This window comes from Misgurnus anguillicaudatus, chromosome 24, assembly GCF_027580225.2.
Source record: "Misgurnus anguillicaudatus chromosome 24, ASM2758022v2, whole genome shotgun sequence".
Taxonomy (NCBI): Eukaryota; Metazoa; Chordata; class Actinopteri; order Cypriniformes; family Cobitidae; genus Misgurnus; species Misgurnus anguillicaudatus.
This window is the reverse complement of record NC_073360.2, coordinates 512,276-537,055: the sequence shown is the minus strand read 5'-3', so window position 1 is coordinate 537,055 and position 24,780 is coordinate 512,276. Positions and strand designations below refer to the sequence as shown.

Genomic DNA, 24,780 nt, shown 5'->3' with positions numbered 1-24,780 from the left:
CACGTAACAGTTTTAATGCAGTTTAAAATTGCAGTTTCAAAGGACTCTAAACGATCCCAAACAAGGTATAAGGGTCTTATCTAGCAAAACAATTGTCATTTTTGGCAAAAAAACACTTTTAAACCACAACTTTTCTTCTTTCTCCGGCCGTGTGACTCGCCAGCGCGACCTCACGTAATTGCGTAATGGCGTCGAAAGGTCACGTGTTACACAAATTAGTATCATTCGGCATTTACAACGGCTGCGTCCAAATAACCACACTTGCGTTCTTTGCACTTGACTACTTACATGTAGGGGTGTGCCATATCATACCCGAAATGTCATATCACGATATCAAGGATATTGTGACTTGATAACGTATGGTGCATTTACGTTCTCTAACGCGCACAGCAACAACAGCTGAGAGCAAGAGCAGCATGTCAGCAACGCGATTACAACCAAGTATCTTCATACTAGCAGCAGCGGGTGATGTGCAGCCAAAAAGTAAACTAATGACTTAATCGATCATCGCTGTGTGATTCTTTACATTTGTGGATTCTTTAAAGGTACAGTGTGTAACTTTTAGAAGGATCTCTTGATAGAAATGCAATCTAATTTACATAACTATATTATCGGTGATGTATGAAGACCTTAAATAATGAACTGTTAAGTGCTTATTACCTTAGAATGAGATGTTTGTGTCTACATACGCCGCGGGTCCTCTTACACGGAAGTCATCATTTTGTGCCGCCATATACGTCGTCATCACGTCATGTCATTCCAGCCCGAATACAGCCGCGACACGTCGCCTTCTTCGTTGGATAACTCCTCTCCCGGGGCATCATGGGATAGTGAAATGTCCATCGTATACACACTGCAAAATCTATCCGGAAATTGTAGGTCATCCAGGTACTTTTTGCATACTGTTTTTCGAATACTATGTATTTGCACATACTATTCGCCTCGCCTACTGCTTTTCGCGAACTATATAGTATGGAAGTAGGCGGTTTCGGAGCATATAACTAACACTCAATAGAATTTTTTTTACAAAACTACCAAATTAACTAAAAACTTGAACTTTTTATTGGACCCTTTTTATTTTTATTGAACTTTTTATTGCACATGCTTTTCTAACAAACACAAACATCTAAAATTATGATTTTTTTCATAGGTACACAGATAAGTTGTTTTTCTCCAACAAAGTTCTCATGGCGTCAGGCTGCTTATGTGGACTCGTATTGCTGGGCAGCAGTACAAACACAGGACACTGGAGGCTTGCCATTATGGTTGCATAAGGTAAACAAATTAGTTAAATCAACAACAGCCTTGTTTTCAGCAACAAACTAATACTTTTATAAAAAATATATATAATCAAAGGCTGTACAATGTGCAGAACTGAAGCCTTGTGTAACGAGTGAGACTTTGAGTTAAATCCATTCGTAGAAGTTTATTTAAAACAACCTGGCAAACAAGACAAAAGGGTAATCTGATTAACAGGCACAAAGGTCATAACATAAAATAAGGAACAATGGAAATGATCAATAGCTATGGATATGTTTGGTATTCAGATTATCTAACAACACTTCGCAACATGACTGAGAAAAAGGCATGGCTTAACCTCTCGACGCGCACTAACTCGGGGGCGGAAAGACGTCAGTATTTTTAAAAGCTGCTAACCATATCTATAAAGCCTACTGTCTACAAATATCAGTGTATGGTCTCTGTTTCGAGATACAGATGCTCTTGCATCATAAATGTAGTATTTTGTTACAGAAGTCTAGATGACAACATGCAAAATATAAATGGGACTCCTTACATTTGTGTTGATATAAAGATCGCGAATCGAATCCAGTCTGTTTCAGATGTTTGAATAACCCATAAAAACTCTCCAATAAAATACCCCCATGACCATTTTTGTCCCAAATGCGTATAATCTGTGAAATATAGATATATCGTCCATTGTTTACATCAGATTTTACATGAACGTCTTGTTAGGGCTGCACGATTACAGGAAAAAATATAGCTGCAAGCAGCGATACCGGGGTCAAGCCAAACATGGCAAAAAATGATTCATACGTGATGACTGTCATGATTTAAGATCTAAGTTTGCATTAGTTTTATGAAAAAATAGCATTTTTTGTATCTTGAGACCACTAGGTGGCGCTTTGCCGAAACAATAGATGGTGCCTCAGGTCATGACTGTGATGACACATACCAAATTTAGTGTAAATATGATAAAGCAATACAGAGATATAGCCTTAAATGACTTGACCACTAGGGGGCACTAACCAAACAATAAATTGTGACTCAGGTCTTGATTGTGATGACACCCACCAAATTTGGTGTAAATACAATAAAGAGATGCAGAGATATAGCCTTAAATGACTTGACCACTAGGGGGCACTGACCAAAAAATAAATTGTGACTCAGGTCTTGATTGTGATGACACCCACCAAATTTGGTGTAAATACGATAAAGAGATGCATAGATATAGCTTCAAATCTCTTAACCACTAGGGGGCACCGAAAAGTTTACAAGTCCTCCCAGAACATGTAGGTAATGAACCATACCAAGTTTCATAACAATACACAGTTGCGTTTCTGAAATACTTGAACTTAAAGAAAAATTCAAAATGGCCGACACACAAAATGGCCGACCAAAAACCATTTGGTATCGTTTGACTCGCCATGCCTCACGAAATCTAACAAGACCAGTCTCATAATTTTACATTCAAATTTGCAGTAGTTATAAGCAAAAATAGACATTTTTTATATCTCGTGACCATTAGGGGGCAGTGTGACGAAATGGTGCATGCACCCTCAGGTCATCACTGTTATGACATATACCAAGTCTCATATTAATACGCAAAAGTTTTGCGAAGATACAGGCTCAAACACATTTTGGCGTGCTCGCCCTCGCATTCTTTGATGCGTTATACGACAACGGATAGGTCTACCGAAAATCTTTTGATAACTTTTTGTCTAGAGTGTCTCTAGATGATGCATACCAAAAATCAAGCCAATCACACGAGCGCTCTAGGAGGAGTTCGAAAAAGTAGGTGTTCAATATAATTCAAAATGGCTGACAGGAAGTAGGTTTGACTCAGACATATTTGATACCGTCGGACTCAGCATGAGCCAAGGAATCAATAGAGTGAAGTCTTATGACATAGTGGCAATTTAATCAAATGATATAAAGATTTTAAACAATTTATTTACATATCCTGACCACTAGGTGGCGCCGTCCTAAAGATTTATAGGTGCGCTCAGAACATGTCACCGATGAACCATGCCAAATTTCGTAGCGATACGCCATTCTGTTTGTGAAATATTGAACTTAATGAGAAAATTCAAAATGGCCGACAACCAAAATGGCCAACCAAAAACGGTTTGGTATCGTTTAACTCGGCATGCCTCAAGGAATCTAACAAGACCTCCTTCATGATTTTAGACTCAAGTTTGAAGTAGTTATAAGCGAAAATAGGCATTTTTCGAATCTCGTGACCACTAGGTGGCGCTGTGACGAAACGTTGCAGGCACTCTTAGGTCATGACTGTTATGACATATACCAAGTTTCGTGTCGATACACAAAAGTTTTGCGAAGATACGGCCTCACGTCCGTTTTGGCGTGCTCGCCGCCATATATGTTGTCAATTTATATGAGAACGCATTGGTCTATCAAAAAGCTTTTGATAACTTTTTGTCTGGGGTGTCTCTAGATGCTATATACCAAAGGACATGAAAATCAGACGAACGCTGTAGGAGGAGTTCGCAAAAGTAGGTTTTACGGAAAATTCAAAATGGCGGAAAGATTTGCATGACAGAATTGACATCAATGTGTGCATTTGAATCAACATGAGCAAAGGATTCAGAGGAAACAAGAATTTAGTTTCTAGGACTCGCGGGTCAGACGTTATGAGCATGAACATAAGTGGATTTTTGGACTGTTGGTGGCGCTAGAGGGTTTGAGTCAGACACACCAATGTTGCTATAGTAACTTCTGAGACTGTCCTCTACATGTGTGCCAAATTTCATAACTTTCCTATGTACGGTTCTATGGGCTGCCATTGACTTTTGGGTGGAAGAACGAGGAACAAGAATAACAATAATAATAAATATAGCTGCAAGCAGCGATACCGGGGTCAAGCCAAACATGGCAAAAAATGATTCATACGTGATGACTGTCATGATTTCACATCTAAGTTTGAAATATTTTTATGAAAAAATAGCAATTTTTTTGTATCTTGAGACCACTAGGTGGGGCGGAGCCGAAACAATAGATGGTGCCTCAGGTCATGACTGTGATGACACATACTCAATTTAGTGTAAATACGATAAAGCAATACAGAGATATAGCCTTAAATGACTTGACCACTAGGGGGCACTAACCAAACAATAAATTGTGACTCAGGTCTTGATTGTGATGACACCCACCAAATTTGGTGTAAATACAATAAAGAGATGCAGAGATATAGCCTTAAATGACTTGACCACTAGGGGGCACTGACCAAAAAATAAATTGTGATTCAGGTCTTGATTGTGATGACACCCACCAAATTTGGTGTAAATACGATAAAGAGATGCAGAGATATAGCTTCAAATCTCTTGACCACTAGGGGGCACCGAAAAGTTTACAAGTCCTCCCAGAACATGTTGCTGATGAACCATACCAAGTTTCATAACAATACGCAATTGCGTTTCTGAAATACTTGAACTTAAAGAAAAAATTCAAAATGGCCGACACACAAAATGGCCGACCAAAAACCATTTGGTATCGTTTGACTCGGCATGCCTCAAGAAATCTAACAAGACCAGTCTCATAATTGTACATTCAAGTTTGCAGTAGTTATAAACGAAAATAGACATTTTTTATATCTTGTGACCAGTAGGGGGCAGTGTGACGAAATGGTGCATGCACCCTCAGGTCATCACTATTATGACATATACCAAGTCTCATATTAATACCTAAAAGTTTTGCGAAGATACAGGCTCAAACACATATTGGCGTGCTCGCCCTCGCATTCTTTGATGCGTTATACGACAACGGATAGGTCTACCGAAAAGCTTTTGATAACTTTTTGTCTAGAGTGTCTCTAGACGATGCATACCAAAAATCAAGCCAATCACACGAGCGCTCTAGGAGGAGTTCGAAAAAGTAGGTGTTCAATATAATTCAAAATGGCCGACAGGAAGTAGGTTTGACTCAGACATATTTGGTACAGTCGGACTCAGCATGAGCCCAGGAATCAATAAAGTGAATTCTTATGTCATAGTGGCAATTTAATCAAATGAAATAAAGATTTTAAACAATTTATTTACATATCCTGACCACTAGGTGGCGCTGTCTTAAAGATTTATAGGTGCGCTCAGAACATGTCACTGATGAACCATGCCAAATTTCGTAGCGATACGCCATTCTCTTTGTGAAATACTGAACTTAATGAGAAAATTCAAAATGGCCGACACCCAAAATGGCCGACCGAAAACCGTTTGGTATCGTTTGACTCGGCATGCCTCAAGGAATCTAACAAGACCACCTTCATGATTTTAGACTCAAGTTTGAAGTAGTTATAAGCAAAAATAGGCATTTTTCGAATCTCGTGACCACTAGGTGGCGCTGTGACGAAACGTTGCAGGCACCCTCAGTTCATGACTGTAATGACATATACCAAGTTTCGTGTCGATACATTAAAGTTTTGCGAAGATACGGCCTCACGTCCGTTTTTGCGTGCTCGCCGCCTTGTATGTTGTTACTGTATACGAGAACGCATTGATCTATCAAAAAGCTTTTGATAACTTTTTGTCTGGGGTGTCTCTAGATGCTATATACCAAAGGACATGCAAATCGGACGAACGCTCTAGGAGGAGTTCGAAAAAGTAGGTTTTACGGAAAATTCAAAATGGCGGAAAGATTTGCATGACACAAATGGCATCAATGTGTGCATTTGAATCATCATGAGCAAATGATTCAGAGGAAACAAGAATCTAGTTTCTAGGACTCACGGGTCAGAAGTTATGAGCATGAACATAAGTGGATTTTTGGACTGTTGGTGGCGCTAGAGGGTTTGAGTCAGACACACCAATGTTGCTATAGTAACTTCTGAGACTGTCCTCTACATGTGTGCCAAATTTCATAACTTTCCTACGTACGGTTCTATGGGCTGCCATTGACTTCAATGGCGGAAGAGAAAACATAATAATAATAAGAAAACTAACAATAACAATAGGGTTCTACGCCCCTTCGGGGCTTGACCCCTAATAAATATAGCTGCAAGCAGCGATACCGGGGTCAAGCCAAACATGGCAAAAATAATTCATACGTGATGACTGTCATGATTTAAGATCTAAGTTTGCATTAGTTTTAGGAAAAAATAGCAATTTTTTGTATCTTGTGACCACTAGGAGGCACTGTGCCGAAACAAGAGATGGTGCCTCAGGCCATGACTGTGATGACACATACCAAATTTAGTGTAAATACGATAAAGCGATACGGAGATATAGCCTAAAATGACTTGACCACTAGGGGGCACTGACCAAAACAATAGATGGTGACTCAGGTCATGATTGTGATGACACCCACCAAATTTGGTGTAAATGCGATAAAGAGATGCAGAGATATAGCTTCAAATCTCTTGACCACTAGGGGGCGCCGAAAAGTTTACAAGTCCTCCCGGAACATGTTGCTGATGAACCATACCAAGTTTCATAACAATACGCAATTGCGTTTCTGAAATACTTGAACTTAAAGAAAAAATTCAAAATGGCCGACACACAAAATGGCCGACCAAAAACCATTTGGTATCGTTTGACTCGGCATGCCTCACGAAATCTAACAAGACCAGTCTCATAATTTTACATTCAAGTTTGCAGTAGTTATAAGCAAAATTAGAAATGTTTAATATCTCATGACCAGTAGGGGGCAGTGTGACGAAATGGTGCATGCACCCTCAGGTCATCACTGTTATGACATATACCAAGTCTCATATTAATACGCAAAAGTTTTGCGAAGATACAGGCTCAAACACATTTTGGCGTGCTCGCCCTCGCATTCTTTGATGCGTTATACGACAACGGATAGGTCTACCGAAAAGCTTTTGATAACTTTTTGTCTAGAGTGTCTCTAGAAGATGCATACCAAAAATCAAGCCAATCAGACGAGCGCTCCAGGAGGAGTTCGAAAAAGTAGGTGTTCAATATAATTCAAAATGGCCGACAGGAAGTAGGTTTGACTCAGATATATTTGGTACAGTTGGACTCAGCATGAGCCAAGGAATCAATAGAGTGAAGTCTTATGTCATAGTGGCAATTTAATCAAATGATATAAAGATTTTAAACAATTTATTTACATATCCTGACCACTAGGTGGCGCTGTCCTAAAGATTTATAGGTGAGCTCAGAACATGTCACTGATGAACCATGCCAAATTTCGTAGCGATACGCCATTCTGTTTGTGAAATACTGAACTTAATGAGAAAATTCAAAATGGCCGACACCCAAAATGGCCGACCGAAAACCGTTTGGTATCGTTTGACTCGGCATGCCTCAAGGAATCTTACAAGACCACCTTCATGATTTTAGACTCAAGTTTGAAGTAGTTATAAGCGAAAATAAGCATTTTTCGAATCTCGTGACCACTAGGTGGCGCTGTGACGAAACGTTGCAGGCACCCTCAGGTCATGACTGTAATGACATATACCAAGTTTCGTGTCGATACAATAAAGTTTTGCGAAGATACGGCCACACGTCCGTTTTGGCGGGCTCGCCGCCATATATGTTGTGAATTTATACGAGAACGCATTGGTCTATCAAAAAGCTTTTGATAACTTTTTGTCTGGGGTGTCTCTAGATGCTACATACCAAAGGACATGCAAAACGGACGGACGGTCTAGGAGGAGTTCGAAAAAGTAGGTTTTACGGAAAATTCAAAATGGCGGAAAGATGTGCATGACACAAATGACATCAATGTGTGCAATTGAATCATCATGAGCCAAGGATTCAGAGGAAACAAGAATTTATTTTCTAGGACTCACGGGTCACAAGTTGTGAGCATGAACATAAGTGGATTTTTGGACTGTTGGTGGCGCTAGAGGGTTTGAGTCAGACACACCAATGGTGCTATAGTAACTTCTGTGACTGTCCTCTACATGTGTGCCAAATTTCATAACTTTCCTATGTACGGTTCTATGGGCTGCCATTGACTTTTGGGTGGAAGAACGAGGAACAAGAATAACAATAATAATAATAATAATAATAATAATAATAAGAAAACTAACAATAACAATAGGGTTCTACGCCCCTTCGGGGCTTGACCCCTAATAATAATAATAAATATAGCTGCAAGCAGCGATACCGGGGTCAAGCCAAACATGGCAAAAAATGATTCATACGTGATGACTGTCATGATTTAAGATCTAAGTTTGCATTAGTTTTATGAAAAAAATTTCAATTTTTTGTATCTTGAGACCACTAGGTGGCGCGGTGCAGAAACAATAGATGGTGCCTCAGGTCATGACTGTGATGACACATACCAAATTTAGTGTAAATACGATAAAGCAATACAGAGATATAGCCTTAAATGACTTGACCACTAGGGGGCACTAACCAAACAATAAATTGTGACTCAGGTCTTGATTGTGATGACACCCACCAAATTTAGTGTAAATACAATAAAGAGATGCAGAGATATAGCCTTAAATGACTTGACCACTAGGGGGCACTAACCAAACAATAAATTGTGACTCAGGTCTTGATTGTGATGACACCCACCAAATTTGGTGTAAATACAATAAAGAGATGCAGAGATATAGCCTTAAATGACTTGACCACTAGGGGGCACTGACCAGAAAATAAATTGTGACTCAGGTCTTGATTGTGATGACACCCACCAAATTTGGTGTAAATACGATAAAGAGATGCAGAGATATAGCTTCAAATCTCTTGACCACTAGGGGGCACCGAAAAGTGTACAAGTCCTCCCAGAACATGTAGGTAATGAACCATACCAAGTTTCATAACAATACACAGTTGCGTTTCTGAAATACTTGAACTTAAAGAAAAATTCAAAATGGCCGACACACAAAATGGCCGACCAAAAACCATTTGGTATCGTTTGACTCGCCATGCCTCACGAAATCTAACAAGACCAGTCTCATAATTTTACATTCAAATTTGCAGTAGTTATAAGCAAAAATAGACATTTTTTATATCTCGTGACCAGTAGGGGGCAGTGTGACGAAATGGTGCATGCACCCTCAGGTCATCACTGTTATGACATATACCAAGTCTCATATTAATACGCAAAAGTTTTGCGAAGATACAGGCTCAAACACATTTTGGCGTGCTCGCCCTCGCATTCTTTGATGCGTTATACGACAACGGATTGGTCTACCAAAAATCTTTTGATAACTTTTTGTCTAGAGTGTCTCTAGATGATGCATACCAAAAATCAAGCCAATCACACGAGCGCTCTAGGAGGAGTTCGAAAAAGTAGGTGTTCAATATAATTCAAAATGGCCGACAGGAAGTAGGTTTGACTCAGACATATTTGATACCGTCGGACTCAGCATGAGCCAAGGAATCAATAGAGTGAAGTCTTATGTCATAGTGGCAATTTAATCAAATGATATAAAGATTTTAAACAATTTATTTACATATCCTGACCACTAGGTGGCGCCGTCCTAAAGATTTATAGGTGCGCTCAGAACATGTCACCGATGAACCATGCCAAATTTCGTAGCAATACGCCATTCGGTTTGTGAAATACTGAACTTAATGAGAAAATTCAAAATGGCCGACACCCAAAATGGCCGACCGAAAACGGTTTGGTATCGTTTGACTCGGCATGCCTCAAGGAATCTAACAAGACCACCTTCATGATTTTAGACTCAAGTTTGAAGTAGTTATAAGCGAAAATAGGCATTTTTCGAATCTCGTGACCACTAGGTGGCGCTGTGACGAAACGTTGCAGGCACCCTCAGGTCATGACTGTTATGACATATACCAAGTTTCGTGTCGATACAATAAAGTTTTGCGAAGATACGGTCTCACGTCCGTTTTGGCGTGCTCGCCGCCATATATGTTGTCAATTTATACGAGAACGCATTGGTCTATCAAAAAGCTTTTGATAACTTTTTGTCTGGGGTGTCTCTAGATGCTACATACCAAAGGACATGCAAATCGGACAAACGGTCTAGGAGGAGTTCGAAAAAGTAGGTTTTACGAAAAATTCAAAATGGCGGAAAGATGTGCATGGCACAAATGACATCAATGTGTGCAATTGAATCATCATGAGCAAAGGATTCAGAGGAAACAAGAATTTAGTTTCTAGGTCTCACGGGTCAGAAGTTGTGAGCATGAACATTAGTGGATTTTCGGACTGTTGGTGGCGCTAGAGGGTTTGAGTCAGACACACCAATGTTGCTATAGTAACTTCTGAGACTGTCCTCTACATGTGTGCCAAATTACATAACTTTCCTACGTACGGTTCTATGGGCTGCCATTGACTTTCGGCGGAAGAACGAGGAAGAAAAATAATAATAAGAAAACTAACAATAACAATAGGGTTCTACGCCCCTTCGGGGCTTGACCCCTAATAATAAATATAGCTGCAAGCAGCGATACCGGGGTCAAGCCAAACATGGCAAAAAATTATTCATACGTGATGACTGTCATGATTTAAGATCTAAGTTTGCATTAGTTTTAGGAAAAAAATATAATTTGTTTTGTATCTTGAGACCACTAGGTGGCACTGTGCTGAAACAATAGATGGTGCCTCAGGTCATGACTGTGATGACACATACCAAATTTAGTGTAAATACGATAAAGCTATACGGAGATATAGCCTTAAATGACTTGACCACTAGGGGGCACTGACCAAAACAATAGATTGTGACTCAGGTCTTGATTGTGATGACACCCACCAAATTTGGTGTAAATACGATAAAGAGATGCAGAGATATAGCCTCAAATCGTTTTGACCACTAGGGGGCACCAAAAAGTTTACAAGTGCTTTCAGAACATGTTGCTGATGAACCATACCAAGTTTAATAACAATACGCAGTTGCGTTTATGAAATACTTGACTTAAAGAAAAAATCAAAATGGCCGACACCCAAAATGGCCGACCGAAAACCATTTGGTATCATTTGACTCGACATGCTTCAGGAAATATAACAAAACCACTCTCATAATTTTACACACATGCTTGCAGTAGTTATAAGCAAAAATAGTCAATTTTCATATCTCGTGACCACTAGGGGGCGCTGTGACGAAACGGTGCATGCACCCTTACATCATCACTGTTATGACATATACCAAGTCTCATATCAATACGCAAAAGTTTTGCGAAGATACAGGCTCAAACACATTTTGGGGTGCTCGCCCTTGCATTCTTTGATGCGTTATACGACAACGGATAGGTCTACCGAAAAGCTTTTGATAACTTTTTGTTTGGAGTGTCTCTAGATGATGCCTACCAAAAATCAAGCCAATCAAACGCGCGCTCTAGGAGGAGTTCGAAAAAGTAGGTGTTCAATATAATTCAAAATGGCCGACAGGAAGTAGGTTTGACTCAGACATATTTGGTACAGTCGGACTCAGCACGAGCCAAGGAATCAATAGAGTGAAATCTCATGTCAGTGTGGCAATATAATCAAATGATATAAAGATTTTAAACAATTTCTTTACATATCCTGACCACTAGGTGGCGCCGTCCTAAAGATTTATAGGTGCGCTCAGAACATGTCTCTGATGAACCATGCCAAATTTCGTAGCGATACGCCATTCTGTTTGTGAAATACTGAACTTAATGGGAAAATTCAAAATGGCCGACACCCAAAATGGCCAACCGAAAACCGTTTGATATCGTTTGACTCGGCATGCCTCAAGGAATCTAACAAGACCACCTTCATGATTTTAGACTCAAGTTTGAAGTAGTTATAAGCGAAAATAGGCATTTTTCGAATCTCGTGACCACTAGGTGGCGCTGTGACGAAATGTTGCAGGCACCCTCAGGTCATGACTGTAATGACATATACCAAGTTTCGTGTCGATACAATGAAGTTTTGCGAAGATATGGCCTCACGTCCGTTTTGGCGTGCTCGCCGCCATATATGTTGTCAATTTATACAAGAACGCATTGGTCTATCAAAAAGCTTTTGATAACTTTTTGTCTGGGGTGTCTCTAGATGCTACATACCAAAGGACATGCAAATCGGACGGACGCTCTAGGAGGAGTTCGAAAAAGTAGGTTTTACGGAAAATTCAAAATGGAGGAAAGATTTGCATGACACAAATGATATCAACGTGTGCAATTGAATCATCATGAGCAAAGGATTCAGAGGAAACAGGAATTTAGTTTCTAGGACTCACGGGTCAGAAGTTATGAGCATGAACATAAGTGGATTTTTTGACTGTTGGTGGCGCTAGAGGGTTTGAGTCAGACACACCAATGTTGCTATAGTAACTTCTGAGACTGTCCTCTACATGTGTGCCAAATTTCATAACTTTCCTACATACGGTTCTATGGGCTGCCATTGACTTCAATGGCGGAAGAGGAAACATAATAATAATAAGAAAACTAACAATAACAATAGGTGTCTACGCCACTTCGTGGCTTGACCCCTAATAATAAGAAAACTAACAATAACAATAGGGTTCTACGCCCCTTCGGGGCTTGACCCCTAATGATGATCACGATTGTTTTGCTCAAACTTTTGATCACGATTAAAAATACGATCATTCTTTTAGTGAAGAACTTTTATTTACTTTTATTGTACGATAAACATCAGATGTTTAGCCAACATTCTGTGGGCATGACGTCTGAGGCTGAGACTACTGTCGGCATGGCTCATACATTGAGATGTTTACAGTGTCTGTGCGGTTCGTGACTTGTGCCAGGGCTAGCATCGCTAATCATAGCTTACGTGTTTGAAAAAACACAATGAGAACGCAAGCTTTAATGAATGGTTGAAACCGTAGCCCACCACACATATACACCTGAAAGTGTGCATGTGCAGAAAGCGAACCTAGGGACGAGCACGTATGACGGCCTTATGTAAACATATCACCAGAATGATTGACAACAAGGAAGACCAATAGTCTTGATGATCCACCCAAAACCTTGCTATACTTTTAATTTATCATGATTGTAGTGCCAAGTAAATATCTATGCTGCTTTTATTAATTGAACATATATTGTTGCTTTTTAATACATATGACAGTTTAAAAAACATTATTTGTAAATGCAATGAGGAGCCATTCTTCCTCTGTTTTTGAAGCTTTGATTGTGTTTACAGTGCGCAATATAACATGTGTTCATGTTTCACATCTAAAAAAATTCATTATTTTTCACACAATTTACTTATCTATAGTGCTGTTTTCACTGTCCTAAAAATGGGCTGATGTCTTCCTTATTCAGTGAAGTCCCTTCTTCAGAAATACGTAACGAGTTCTGGTTGTGTAGCTTGTTTAGTGTGTTTTGATTCGACAGCAAATTAGCTTAGCCAGAGTCGTTTGAGCTTAGCTGGCGAATGATGTATTCCTGTGGGCGGAGTTTACTCAAACACTCTTATATTGATGTTATTCAACTGGGAAGTAGGGGGCTGTAGTCCAAACCGGGTGTTCGCTGTAGGCTTTAGTCCCTGCTGCCACGGGAGGAAAAAAGTCTTATGAAAAAAAACATTGAAAGAGAGAAAGACTGCTGATTCTATAGAGCAGTGGTTATCAACCAGTGGGGCACGGTGACTACAGGATGGGAGAAAAAATAAAATCTGAAAAAAACAATTTTGTTAAATTTTTTTATCACTAAACTACTGTCATCAAAAGTTATCATTTGGTATATACATAACTCCTGAAAAAAAATTAAAATGTGTGTGGACTGGTTTGTTGATAGTGAGCGTGGAAATACATAAGCGGTTTTATTAAGTGAGGTATTGAGTCGTTAATTCAAGCTATTCTTTCAAACGGCCGATTCATCAAGAATGAGACAGGTCCTGTCCCAAATGGCACACTCCGGACTTGTGGTCCTCCTCAGAGTCCACACTTTGATGACACTTTGATGTCACGTAGTCCAGACTTTAGGGACCCTTAATGCGAGTCCACGTGGGTGCAACGTAGTCGTATTTTGGGACAGACTCGAGCGTCACACCGGAAATAGGTAGAGAAGTTGCCCGTCAGTGTGAACTCCTCCCTTCCATCGTCTGATTGGTCTGATTGCTCTTTCGCAAGGACTTCTGGGTTGGTAAAGTGCGCGAAGCCTGCTGCAGTGCGGGCTTTGCCAAAGAACGCATCAAGGGTGCAAAGGGGGTGCTGATGAGCACACTTCAAAGCGTAAAAATGACAGATGGGACACCCTACGGACTCGTGGACTAAGCGAGCACACGCAATTTAAGGCCACGAGACCGAAAGTCCACATGAAGTGCGCCATTTGGGACAGGGCCACAGATGTTTGTGAATGGGTCATTGAATCTTTGACTCAACCGATTCTTTCAAATCACTGAATCATTCAAACCATGATTGAGTGTTGCTGTGAGACCTACAATCCAATCAGAGCCAGCTATGCTGCAGTATTTACGACAGTGGTAATGGACAATTACGCTTCTAACCTGTAGGGGGAGCAAAGAGCAAAAACTCTTTAGTGTTGCTTTAAGTTATTTACTATTTTTGCTGTCTTGTAACCATATCGAAATATGACTGAAAAGACAAGATCAGGGCTGTTTTCTTGGTTGTTTAATATCTAGATGCAATTGTTGTACACCATCTTAACAAACTTCAAGACTATTAAGTTTATTAATTACCAACTTCTAAAAAGAAAATGTTTAGTTGTCTTTGTAACGAAATACTCACACGCACGCACGCACACAGCCACGCACACACAAACATGTTTAAATACATTTATATTGTTAATAAATAACAATAAATTGTTGTTGTAACAGCAATATCTCCAAGTTTTGTTTTTCCCTGTAAAAATGTCATGATTTGCCAATGCAAAGAGAGTACCGCCACCTTTTTCCCCCATTTCAAGCACTGATTATAACACAAACATAACTTTTTTTATCAAAAGCGACAAATCCAGCGACTCTCTTGGTGTTTGAAGACTCGAAAGCACAAATCCCTCCTGTTGACCTACTGTGCTCAACAAGCAGCGAGTGCTGCCGTGAGCCCCTCCCGTCCAAAACTCACAGACTCACAGGCGGCCGCGTAGCCTCGCGCTGCAGTCAAAGCAGAGAGGAGACACACACCCCTCTGCGTCCAGGCTGCAAATGAACCGTTCCCGTCCTGGTTTACAAAGCGGGGTGTAAATGTTTGTTCACTTTTTCTCACACAAAAAGAAATCACTGCATTTAAATTGACTCACGACATAGCTCTCCATTCACTCTAGTCACTACAAGTTCGCTTGTGCCAGCTCGCGCTAGTCTGTTATCATGCATCTCGATTTACATAGGCCTTTACAACAAAACCCCAACAGTCTTTTTAAAGACTAATCCCACATTTTTTTAAGATTAGATTAAATCTCAGACCTAGCCAGTATTTTTTTAAACTGCTAGGCAGTGGCTACACTTAAAACCCAAACTAAAAACCACCCACCCGACTAAGGCACGCACGCACGCACACACACACACACACACACACACACACACTCACACACACACACTCACACACACACACACACACACACACACACACAAAGGACTACAATCGTTATGTATTAAAATAAAATCTTTATTAATAATTATTTTGTTGGTTTTATTAAAGATTGTGCCAACTGATTAGCCCCTGTCCCCCGATACGTCTCTCAACATAGCCACACACACAAACACTTACATATTGCCAAAACTTTAATATTGAAAACACATAACAAAAATGGACAAATTTCTTGTGAGGACCAACAAGCCAACCGATGAAGCATACTGGAGTTTGGGTTTACAGTCACGGCTGATATGAGACCTCAGTGTGTCGTGTGTGCCGAGGTGCTGGCAAACAACAGTATGAAGCCCTGTCCGTCCGTCCAGGGTCCGAAATTAACTTTTTGGCTCACCTGCCACGGGGACTGCTAGATGAAAAAATCCACCAGCCAAACACTTTTTTTACCGGCCAGAATAATAAACAGCCTTATTTTTGTCACATGTACATTAATTTAATTTGCTGTATTCATTGCAGGGCTCGCAAAATTTCTAAATCCCTGGTAGCCCTTTGGGCAGACACTCTTCAGTTTTTGGTAGCCCGAAATGAATGCAAGTAGCCCGAATAAAAAATACAGTACTTTTAATGTAGAATATTAAGACAAAACATCTATCAAAACACAAATAACACATATCAAATTTAAGTACATATCAATCATCAGTACAAATTTTTCTTCTAACCGAAGTGAAATATCTATAAACTTCAGATTCTGAATCTGAAATATTAACTGAAGTCACAGATAAGAAAATGCCACTTGACTTTGTGGGCATAGCACAGGCTTATTCAATTAGTTTTACCACAGGCCAAATTTTGCCAATACGAAGCCAAAAGGGCATCTAACCACAATGTTTAATCTGCTATTCTTGTTGTTTTGATGCTGTTGTTTTTTTTAACAAACAAAAAGATTAGATTTCCATGTAAACCAACTTTTCCTGCTCATCCCCACACCAGATATACTCACCATTTAAAAGTGGTTTAGTGGGTCACAAAACCCACAGTTTGGATCATCCAGTTACAGATAGGATAATTTTTTCGATCAGAAAAACAGGGGCTACTGTCGCTTTAAGAGAGATTCTGCACAAAGTCACTCTCTTCACTGCCCATACAATCTATATCACTTTAAAGTTTGCTGCGAGAGATTTAATTTTCTTACGTGAGGATAGTAATGACTGACAGGACGAAGTTGGAGGATTTGCGCAACGAATTCATGACAAATCATGACGGATTGCTTCTTGTACTGCGACTTTTCGCGCGAAAGTGAAAGTAAAACTCGAGCGCGCGCTCAAACGTAATTTAAATACCCAAATGCCTGAATTTCCTACACCATTATTACCCATCCAAATCTGTGAAAGAATGCATAAGCATTTAAATATATTGTTTCCTCCCTATAAGTCAAGATAGCCCGACGGGCAGGGCGGGGATGCATTTTGATAGCTAATATGCAGCAGATAGCTGCAGACTGCAAGTTACCTGCAGTAGCTAGAAACAAACCGTCTCTAGTGCGAGACTTGGAGCGTAGAGACGTTCTGTGGCTAGCTCACCTCATTCCCAGATTAGTTACTGGCAAACACATTATGTTGCATTATTATTTTGGTATGAAAATCACCCGCCAGTGTGGCGGGTAGCCTTTTGAATTTAGTCGCCAAACGGAAAATCTACCCGCATTTGGCGCTTGGCGGGTGTTAATTTCGGACCCTGCGTCCGTGCATCCATCCATCCATCCATCTGGTGGTGTGGGGGGCCCCAATTGCAATTAACCTGCTTTGGGGGGGCCCAGCTTGTAAAAGGTTGAGAACCCCCGCTAAAGAGGATATACTATATACACTATATTCTCAAATTTTATGTGAATTGAAAGTTTATATATGTGTGAATACATGTAGATTTAACAGGAGGCGGTGGGTAGTCGTTGGTCATACATCGACTGGGCATCATGTTGAAGGAAGGCCAGTAGATCAGTTGTGTGATGAGCTTCACGGCAGCATGATCTTGGTCTTTTAGGCTCCGTGTCCTTAGGTTCGAGGACGAGACGGGTAAAGAGAAACCAAATAGGGGCCGGTCGAGTGTAATGCAAGTGTCACACATTATCATGGTTAAATATCTGCTCGTTCCGGACAAGCTAACTATTGTGGCATGAGTATACCCAGACGATTTATGTGAATGCTTTGTTGCGGACAAGCTAGCTATTGTGGGATAAGTACATGTACTAGACAAATTAGGTTAAAGAGATATGTCTTTAGTTTAGTCTTAAAATGCATCGACTGTGTCTTATTCCTGAACATTTTCCAGACATCTCGGTCTTCTCATCGTGACTTTCACCATGCAAACAGCCGCCTTGGTTCTTTCCATTAAGTTTGTTGTATGATGATGCAATCTTACTCCTGTCTCCTGTCAGATTGAAGTGACTTCCTTCTCACATGTAATGTGTTGTTGAAATGTTGGCAGTACATGGGTGAGATTTGCTTTATTAAAGTCTCTGAGGATAATAATAATAAGGTAGTCCAGGTGTTGCAGCGCAGCCCTCACGCACACTTGTGCAGTAATGTAAACACTCACTAGAATAAATGTGGAAAACTTGTGTGGGAAGTTAAAAGGCTGCAGTTAATGAAGAGCGCATCTAAATCAGGGCAGCACATCTTTCTTTATGGTGTTATGTCTGTCGTTGATGTCCTGCCATCTCTTGTTTTTCCTGATAATTCCAAGAATTGATCCACTCTGACCAGCTTTAAGGGTAAATGCAACATGCTGTCAGGTATTGCTTCGCTCAACCAGGTCTCCGAAAAGCACAATGCAGCAGAGTTTGTGTATGTGTTTGAAGTTTGTCTGTTTTGTTAGGGAAAGAGTGGAGATTTGTCAGATGAATACTAAGAAGCGCCGTTCTGAAGCTGAACCTGGAGCCGTTTATTCACTGCATCCAACTATAATGTCCCTTCAAATTCTGCTTCATCAAATGCAAGATAATATAAAAACCTTTTTTTTTCTCTGCAGTTTTTTCCATATGTCCTGTTGCTGGTGGCAGTATCAGCGTACGTGCCAGCTTTGTTTTGGAGGTTTACGGGAGCTCCTGTACTATCTTCTGATTTAACCTTTATAATGGAAGAACTGGACCGCTCTTACAACAAAGCAATCATACTGGCTAAGCGGCTTCACACTGCAGAAGTACCGGATTCAGAGTCCGCTCGCGTAGAATCTCACAGGTAGGAAGCAAACATTCACACAATAGAGTAAATGCCAGCTTTGAAACTCTAGTTAGATAAGCTACAAGCTACTTATCAGTAAAAGTAGTTAAAACTACAGCCAAGCTACCTATCTGAAAAAGTAGTTAGCTACACTACTAGTTACGATTAAAAAGTAGGTAGCTACATTAAAACAACTTAGATTTTACTACTTTTACTTTACAAATAATTGAATATTCATTGTTAATGAAGAATTAAAAAAAAAAAGGTTTTTGGGTTTAAACAATGTAATGTAATACAATTAAGAGTTCAGTATTGTTTAAATGTGTGAACTACACAATACATCTTTATCTTAAAATCGTGTTTGCAAAATTGCCAATGAATAGGCATAAAAATAAAAAGAATGGAGAGCAAAAAAACATTTTAAATAACTTCGTAGCACTTTTACTTCAGCTCTTTATAATAATAATAATAATAATAATAATAATTATGAATCATTGTTAATAATTATTATGAACAAACTAAGGTATGTAATTAAATCATGTGGTTTGATTAACGTATAATAAGTATAATATAAGTTATATTTGGATTTCTCTTTTGTTTGATTGACAGATGCTAAAGCAGTGGCACAAACACAATGTTAAGTTTCTTAGGTTTGTTACAAAACTGTGGCAGGAAAGATAGAATTTCGGAATAATAGAAAACACGGATTCATCACTGCACCTAACTCTTTCACCGCCAGCATTTTTTTAAAAAGTTGCCAGCCAGCACCAGCGTTTTTCATGATTTTCACCAAAGTTTAATGCCTTCCAGAAAATGTTCTTCTTCAGATATATAAACATACAATATTCCAAATGAAAGAACAGACCCTCTGCTTTCAAACAAAAAAACTGTTTCATCCTACCTGAGTAGTTCTTTTGTAATCAGCTTTTGAATATGGGTAGGTTTCTGCAAAAACACCACATTTTGAGCAAAAAGCAGAGATAATTCCATGTTTGTGACGGACTTTTCATATAGATCCCATTCAGAGCGATCTTTAAAACAAACACGGACATGCAGCCGCTTGCCAGAGGGCAATACTTCCGGGTTTAAAAAGTTGCGGAAGGGCGCCACCTGGTGGATAATAGCGGTATTGCGTAAAGATGGAAATACTTGTCATTGGCGGGGAAGTGTTTTCTCTTAATTGACAAGATCTCGTCAATGGCGGTGAAAGAGTTAAAATAGAAATTGATATTTGATATAGAAGCCATAAAGCTTGATAATTACCTTTTTAAAATTGCCATTATTTACTTGTATGTGTTTGAAGTTTTCGACGCAGACAGACAAATCTTTGGTTTGCGCAGATTACATACGAACGTGTAAGCTTTACAGTTGTTTCTCAATGAGACATGAACTTTGAAAAATGTGGCCATGGGCAATTAATCTCTACAATGTCAGATTCTGCCATCATGCCTTGCTCCATCACACGCATTAAATACCCGTTTAATCTCCTTATTCGTTTACATACCGTTTACATCCCATATAAACAATCTAAATTAATCGCATACATAATTTTTGCTCTGAAAGTATTAAATATTTCTATTTAAATGAATCAGTGAATAATCAGCATTAGTGACATTAAAGTTCAAAACTCTTTTATTAATACAGTATTTTCACTGTTCAAATAATGGCCATAACAATCAACAAAAATGACCTACAGTAATATGATAAGGAAATAAAGTGCTTCAGGAAGATTATTTACCAAAAGTTTAACAGTGCAATATCAATTGCAGGGCTTTTTTGTGCAATTGAACATAAACCTTAAATTAAAACATCAGCCTCTTTAACTTTGGTATTACCGGACGTGCTAGGTCGTACCTCCGGATTAATGTTAACTACTGGATGTTTTGTCATGGATTAAAGTGAAAACAATTCTTATTCTGTAAGTCATATTCCTTTAACTGACCCTTTATGTATTATATTACACAATAACAAAACTCACGCTCACTGAAGATAAACAGTCAGTGATGAAATAAGGATAATAAACAATAATGTATATATTTTAGTAACGTTAAAGGTATAAAAGTGATTTAGTCAAAAGCAGTGAGAGATTAATTGTTTGATTAACATTAGTGACAGAAATTGGGTAACTTCCCTTTAAAAAGAGCAAAGTCTGGATCCAAAATATGGCTGCTGTTTTCTTTTTCTGCTGTTTACTTTCTCCTAAGACCTAAATGGTCGTGTTTATGAGGATACTTGCAAAGACTGGATTTTTGACGCATATGTATATTTAAGGCCAATAAAGTGCAAAAACAATCACAAGCTCAATGAGAAGCAAATGCGCAGCTTGCGTACTCCTTCCTCTGATACAGAAACAGCGGATGCATTTAGGACCATTGTTTGTGTTTGAATGGCTTAAAATCACTTGTTTTTAAACTGTGGTGCTTAAATAAATGTACAAACGTTACGTTTTTGTGACCTCGCGCAAATGCAACTGCAAGAATCGACAGGTGGATGACATCAAAGTCCCGCGAGAGCATTTAGGAAGCAGTCTTCTGTTATGATTTCTCGAAATGCTCTCACGGGATTTGGATGTCATCTGCCCCTTGGTTCTTGTGGCGCCACATAAAGTGTACTCACGAGTTTAACAAACCCGTTGTATCAGCCACTGGTTAGATCAACATAGCAGTCAAAAACGGGACGCGAGTAATCACGTACAAGATTAATCATTTACCCACAAAATACAGGACACCTATACTGTGCAAAGACATGTAAGTTACCTGGCTGTTTGGTTTTCTTAGCCCATGAACTGAAAGGCTTGCCAATCTTCATCATTTCGCTAAACCAAGTAAATCTCCATTAGTCTTTTACACCTTTATCGATATCCAAAACATTGGAGCCTTCCTGCATTATAAGTATGTCCATGCTAGCTGAAATAAAGTTTTTCCTCATCTTACGTGCTACAGCCAGATAACCCGAAGTGGATCCGGTGCGTAGTGATAACAGAACGCTTACAGTGGAGAGAGGAACGTGATTTTGCTCATCTCCAGGGTTTGATCACATCCCAGTTAAAAAGGTGAATACACGTCATCTTTATGAAAAGTGAATTTAATAATTTTGCAATTGACGGAAATCCGTCTAACGACAGAGAACTTTAATCCATGTGCTTTGTTTGATATGGTACTTTAGAGTGGACGCAGGGTTATTATAGTTTAAAAAAAAATAGTTTTTATTTTTATTTCGTTTTGTAATGTGTTATTTTATTTCAGTTTAGTTTTAGTTCTTTTTAGTGGTGCATAAATAGTTTTGATTTTGTTTCTATTTTTCAAAAATCATTACTTTAAGTTTTTATTTAGTTTTAGTATAGTTTTAGTCTTTAGCATAATATCATGGTTGTGTACATACACCTTGCCAAATCTGGAAATGTTGAATTTACGATGAGAATAAGAGGATTTAAAAAAATAAGTTTTGTTTATTTAGTACTATCAAAGGACGGGACAAATACCACACAAACCAACACTCTAAATTCTGTTGTGTTATTTGGGTAAATATAATATACATATATAAATATACATGTTTGGTTGTAAATAATCATATGCTGGGTTGTTGTTAACCCAAACATGAGTTAAAACAACCCAGCATTGCATTGAAACAACCCAGCATATGTTTTTTTATAAACCAACATATGTCTGTCTAATATTTTCCCAGCATTGGGTTAAAAATAACCCAGATAATTTAGAGTAAATCAGCACATCCTACTTGTACAAACTGTGCACAACAACTGAAAATCAATGCAAAGTTTAATGTTCTGTCTATGAGTGCCATTTCTGTACCAGAAGAGATCGCTGTACTAACATAATATAACTATTTGAAGAGTTTGGTTCCAAAACGCGATAAACGCCATTTTTGAAAAAAATGAGTTACTGCCAAAATCAGTATTATATCAGGTCAGTAGTTAAAAGTAAATAATTAATTTTACGCAAAATCCAATACCTGCCGTGATATTCTGTCATCTTTTCTCCCTTTTTTCCCAAAATGCGACAAACGCCACTTCTCCTTTTTTACAGAACGCAATAAATCCATTTCTGATATTACAGTGGACCATTCACGCAATGTAAACAAACATGGCGGCGCGCTGAGTACACGAGTCCTAGTTTTCCTCATCTACTTTGTACTTCGTGATCAACAAACAAAACAAAATAATACTTTAATAGCATTGCCAAACCTGTGATGGTTTTCTGTGACGGGAAAGAAACGTAAGCCATCAACAGCTAATAATTTCCGCGAGAGGCACTCGGTTGCTTGTTCTCCAGACAGTATCAAGCTTCTCATGCTAAAACATTGTGTTCTTACAAAGTAAGTGTTTTGGTTAATGCCATGAATGTTTATTTTTTAATCATTGTATACCACTAGTCAACTAAATAAATATAAAATGGAAAAGATGAATGCACATTTATACATTGATTTAATAGATTTATAGCATTTTGAAATAAAAAACTGTCATGGATTTATTGCATTTTGTGGAAAAAAGAATTAGTTTTTATAATAAATCTTTGAAAATCAAGTTATGGATTTGAATTTTTTATGTTTTTATAACCTAAAGATGCTATGTGAAAGTTTTTAACAGAAAATAGTGGTTTTCATCTTGTCACTTTCTTGGTATAGAAAACACGTTTTTACCGAAATTTGTCAAAATGGATTTATTGCGTTTTGGAACCAAACTCTTCATTTGTTGACTAAATATTAATATATAATATTATTTGTTGATTATCCGAAAAGGCATATAATAGTTTCAGATTAGTTAAGCGGACATTCTGTATCATAGCAACCAAAAAGCGTCAGGTTACACTGCCAAGCAAGCGGTTGGCGTCAGCGTTTTCAGCCATTTTTAACGTTTTCGTGATAGTTTTCGTTTACGATAATAACCCTGAGTGGACAAACTCTATGATATGCAAATTCTTTAACCAATATATATATCTATATCTCCCAAGGGTTTTTTCCCTCCTAGGACTTTTTTCCTCCTAGGCTTAAAAAAAAGTTGGGAGGTTTTTCTCCTAGGGTTTTTTCAACACCGGGGAGTCAGCCGGCATTGGCTTAACTTAGCACCCTCTTCTATACATTACATTGTTAATGCGCTCGCTTGTAAAGTGTGTTGACGTTACCCCTGCACGTTCTGTATGTAATCATCAGACGATCTCCGCAAAGATGTGTGACAGAGCAATAGGCAAGGCAAGTTTATTTGTATAGCACATTTCATACACAGAGGTCATTCAAAGTGCTTTACATAGAAATGAAAAAACAATATATAAAAGAGAAAAAAGAAAATGTAAAAATAATAGATACACAATAAAATCACAATAAAAACAAAGATACATGAGAATTTAGAATAACAATTAAAGAAAATAAATGTGATTTTAATAAAAACACTTTAAAATGTTAAAAAGAATAAAACAGAAGTAAAAGTGACTTGAGTTAAAAGTGCAGTCAGTGTGAAGCAGCACAGTGCTCATTCAGTAAATGTAGAGTTAAACAGATGTGTTTTTAATCTAGATTTAAAACAGTGTTTAACAGTGTTTACTGTTGAAGCACATCTGATCTCTTCTGGAAGCTGATTCCAGCTACAGGTGGCATAATAACTAAATGCTGATGCACCTTGTTTTGAGTAAACCCTTGGGATTTCTAACTGACGGATCCTAATGATCTGAGTAATCTGTTAGGTTCATATTCAGTTAGCATTTCTGTAAATGTATTTGGGTCCTAAGCCATGAAGTGATTTATAAACGAGTAACAATACTTTAAAGTCTATTCTAAATGTAACAGGAAGCCAGTGTAAGGACCTGAGGACTGGAGTGATGTGCTCAGATTTTTTGGTTCTGGTCAGAATTCTGGCAGCAGTGTTTTGTATGAGCTGCAGCTGTCTAATGGTCTTTTTGGGGATCCCAGTAAGAAGTCCATTGCAGTAATCCACCC

The 24,780-nt window shown here is 38.7% G+C and overlaps 1 protein-coding gene across 2 annotated transcripts in view; it reads left to right on the top strand.

Annotated features, from left to right (window-relative positions):
* The window catches only part of panx1a (pannexin 1a), a 62,671-nt gene that overhangs the window by 14,739 nt on the left and 23,152 nt on the right, over nt 1-24,780 (top strand). For both annotated transcript variants that reach the window (XM_055195566.2, XM_055195565.2), the window contains exons 2-3: nt 1,151-1,275; nt 18,644-18,852. In XM_055195566.2, the coding sequence (XP_055051541.2) occupies nt 1,151-1,275; nt 18,644-18,852 (334 nt within the window). The remainder of the gene's footprint in view (nt 1-1,150; nt 1,276-18,643; nt 18,853-24,780) is intronic.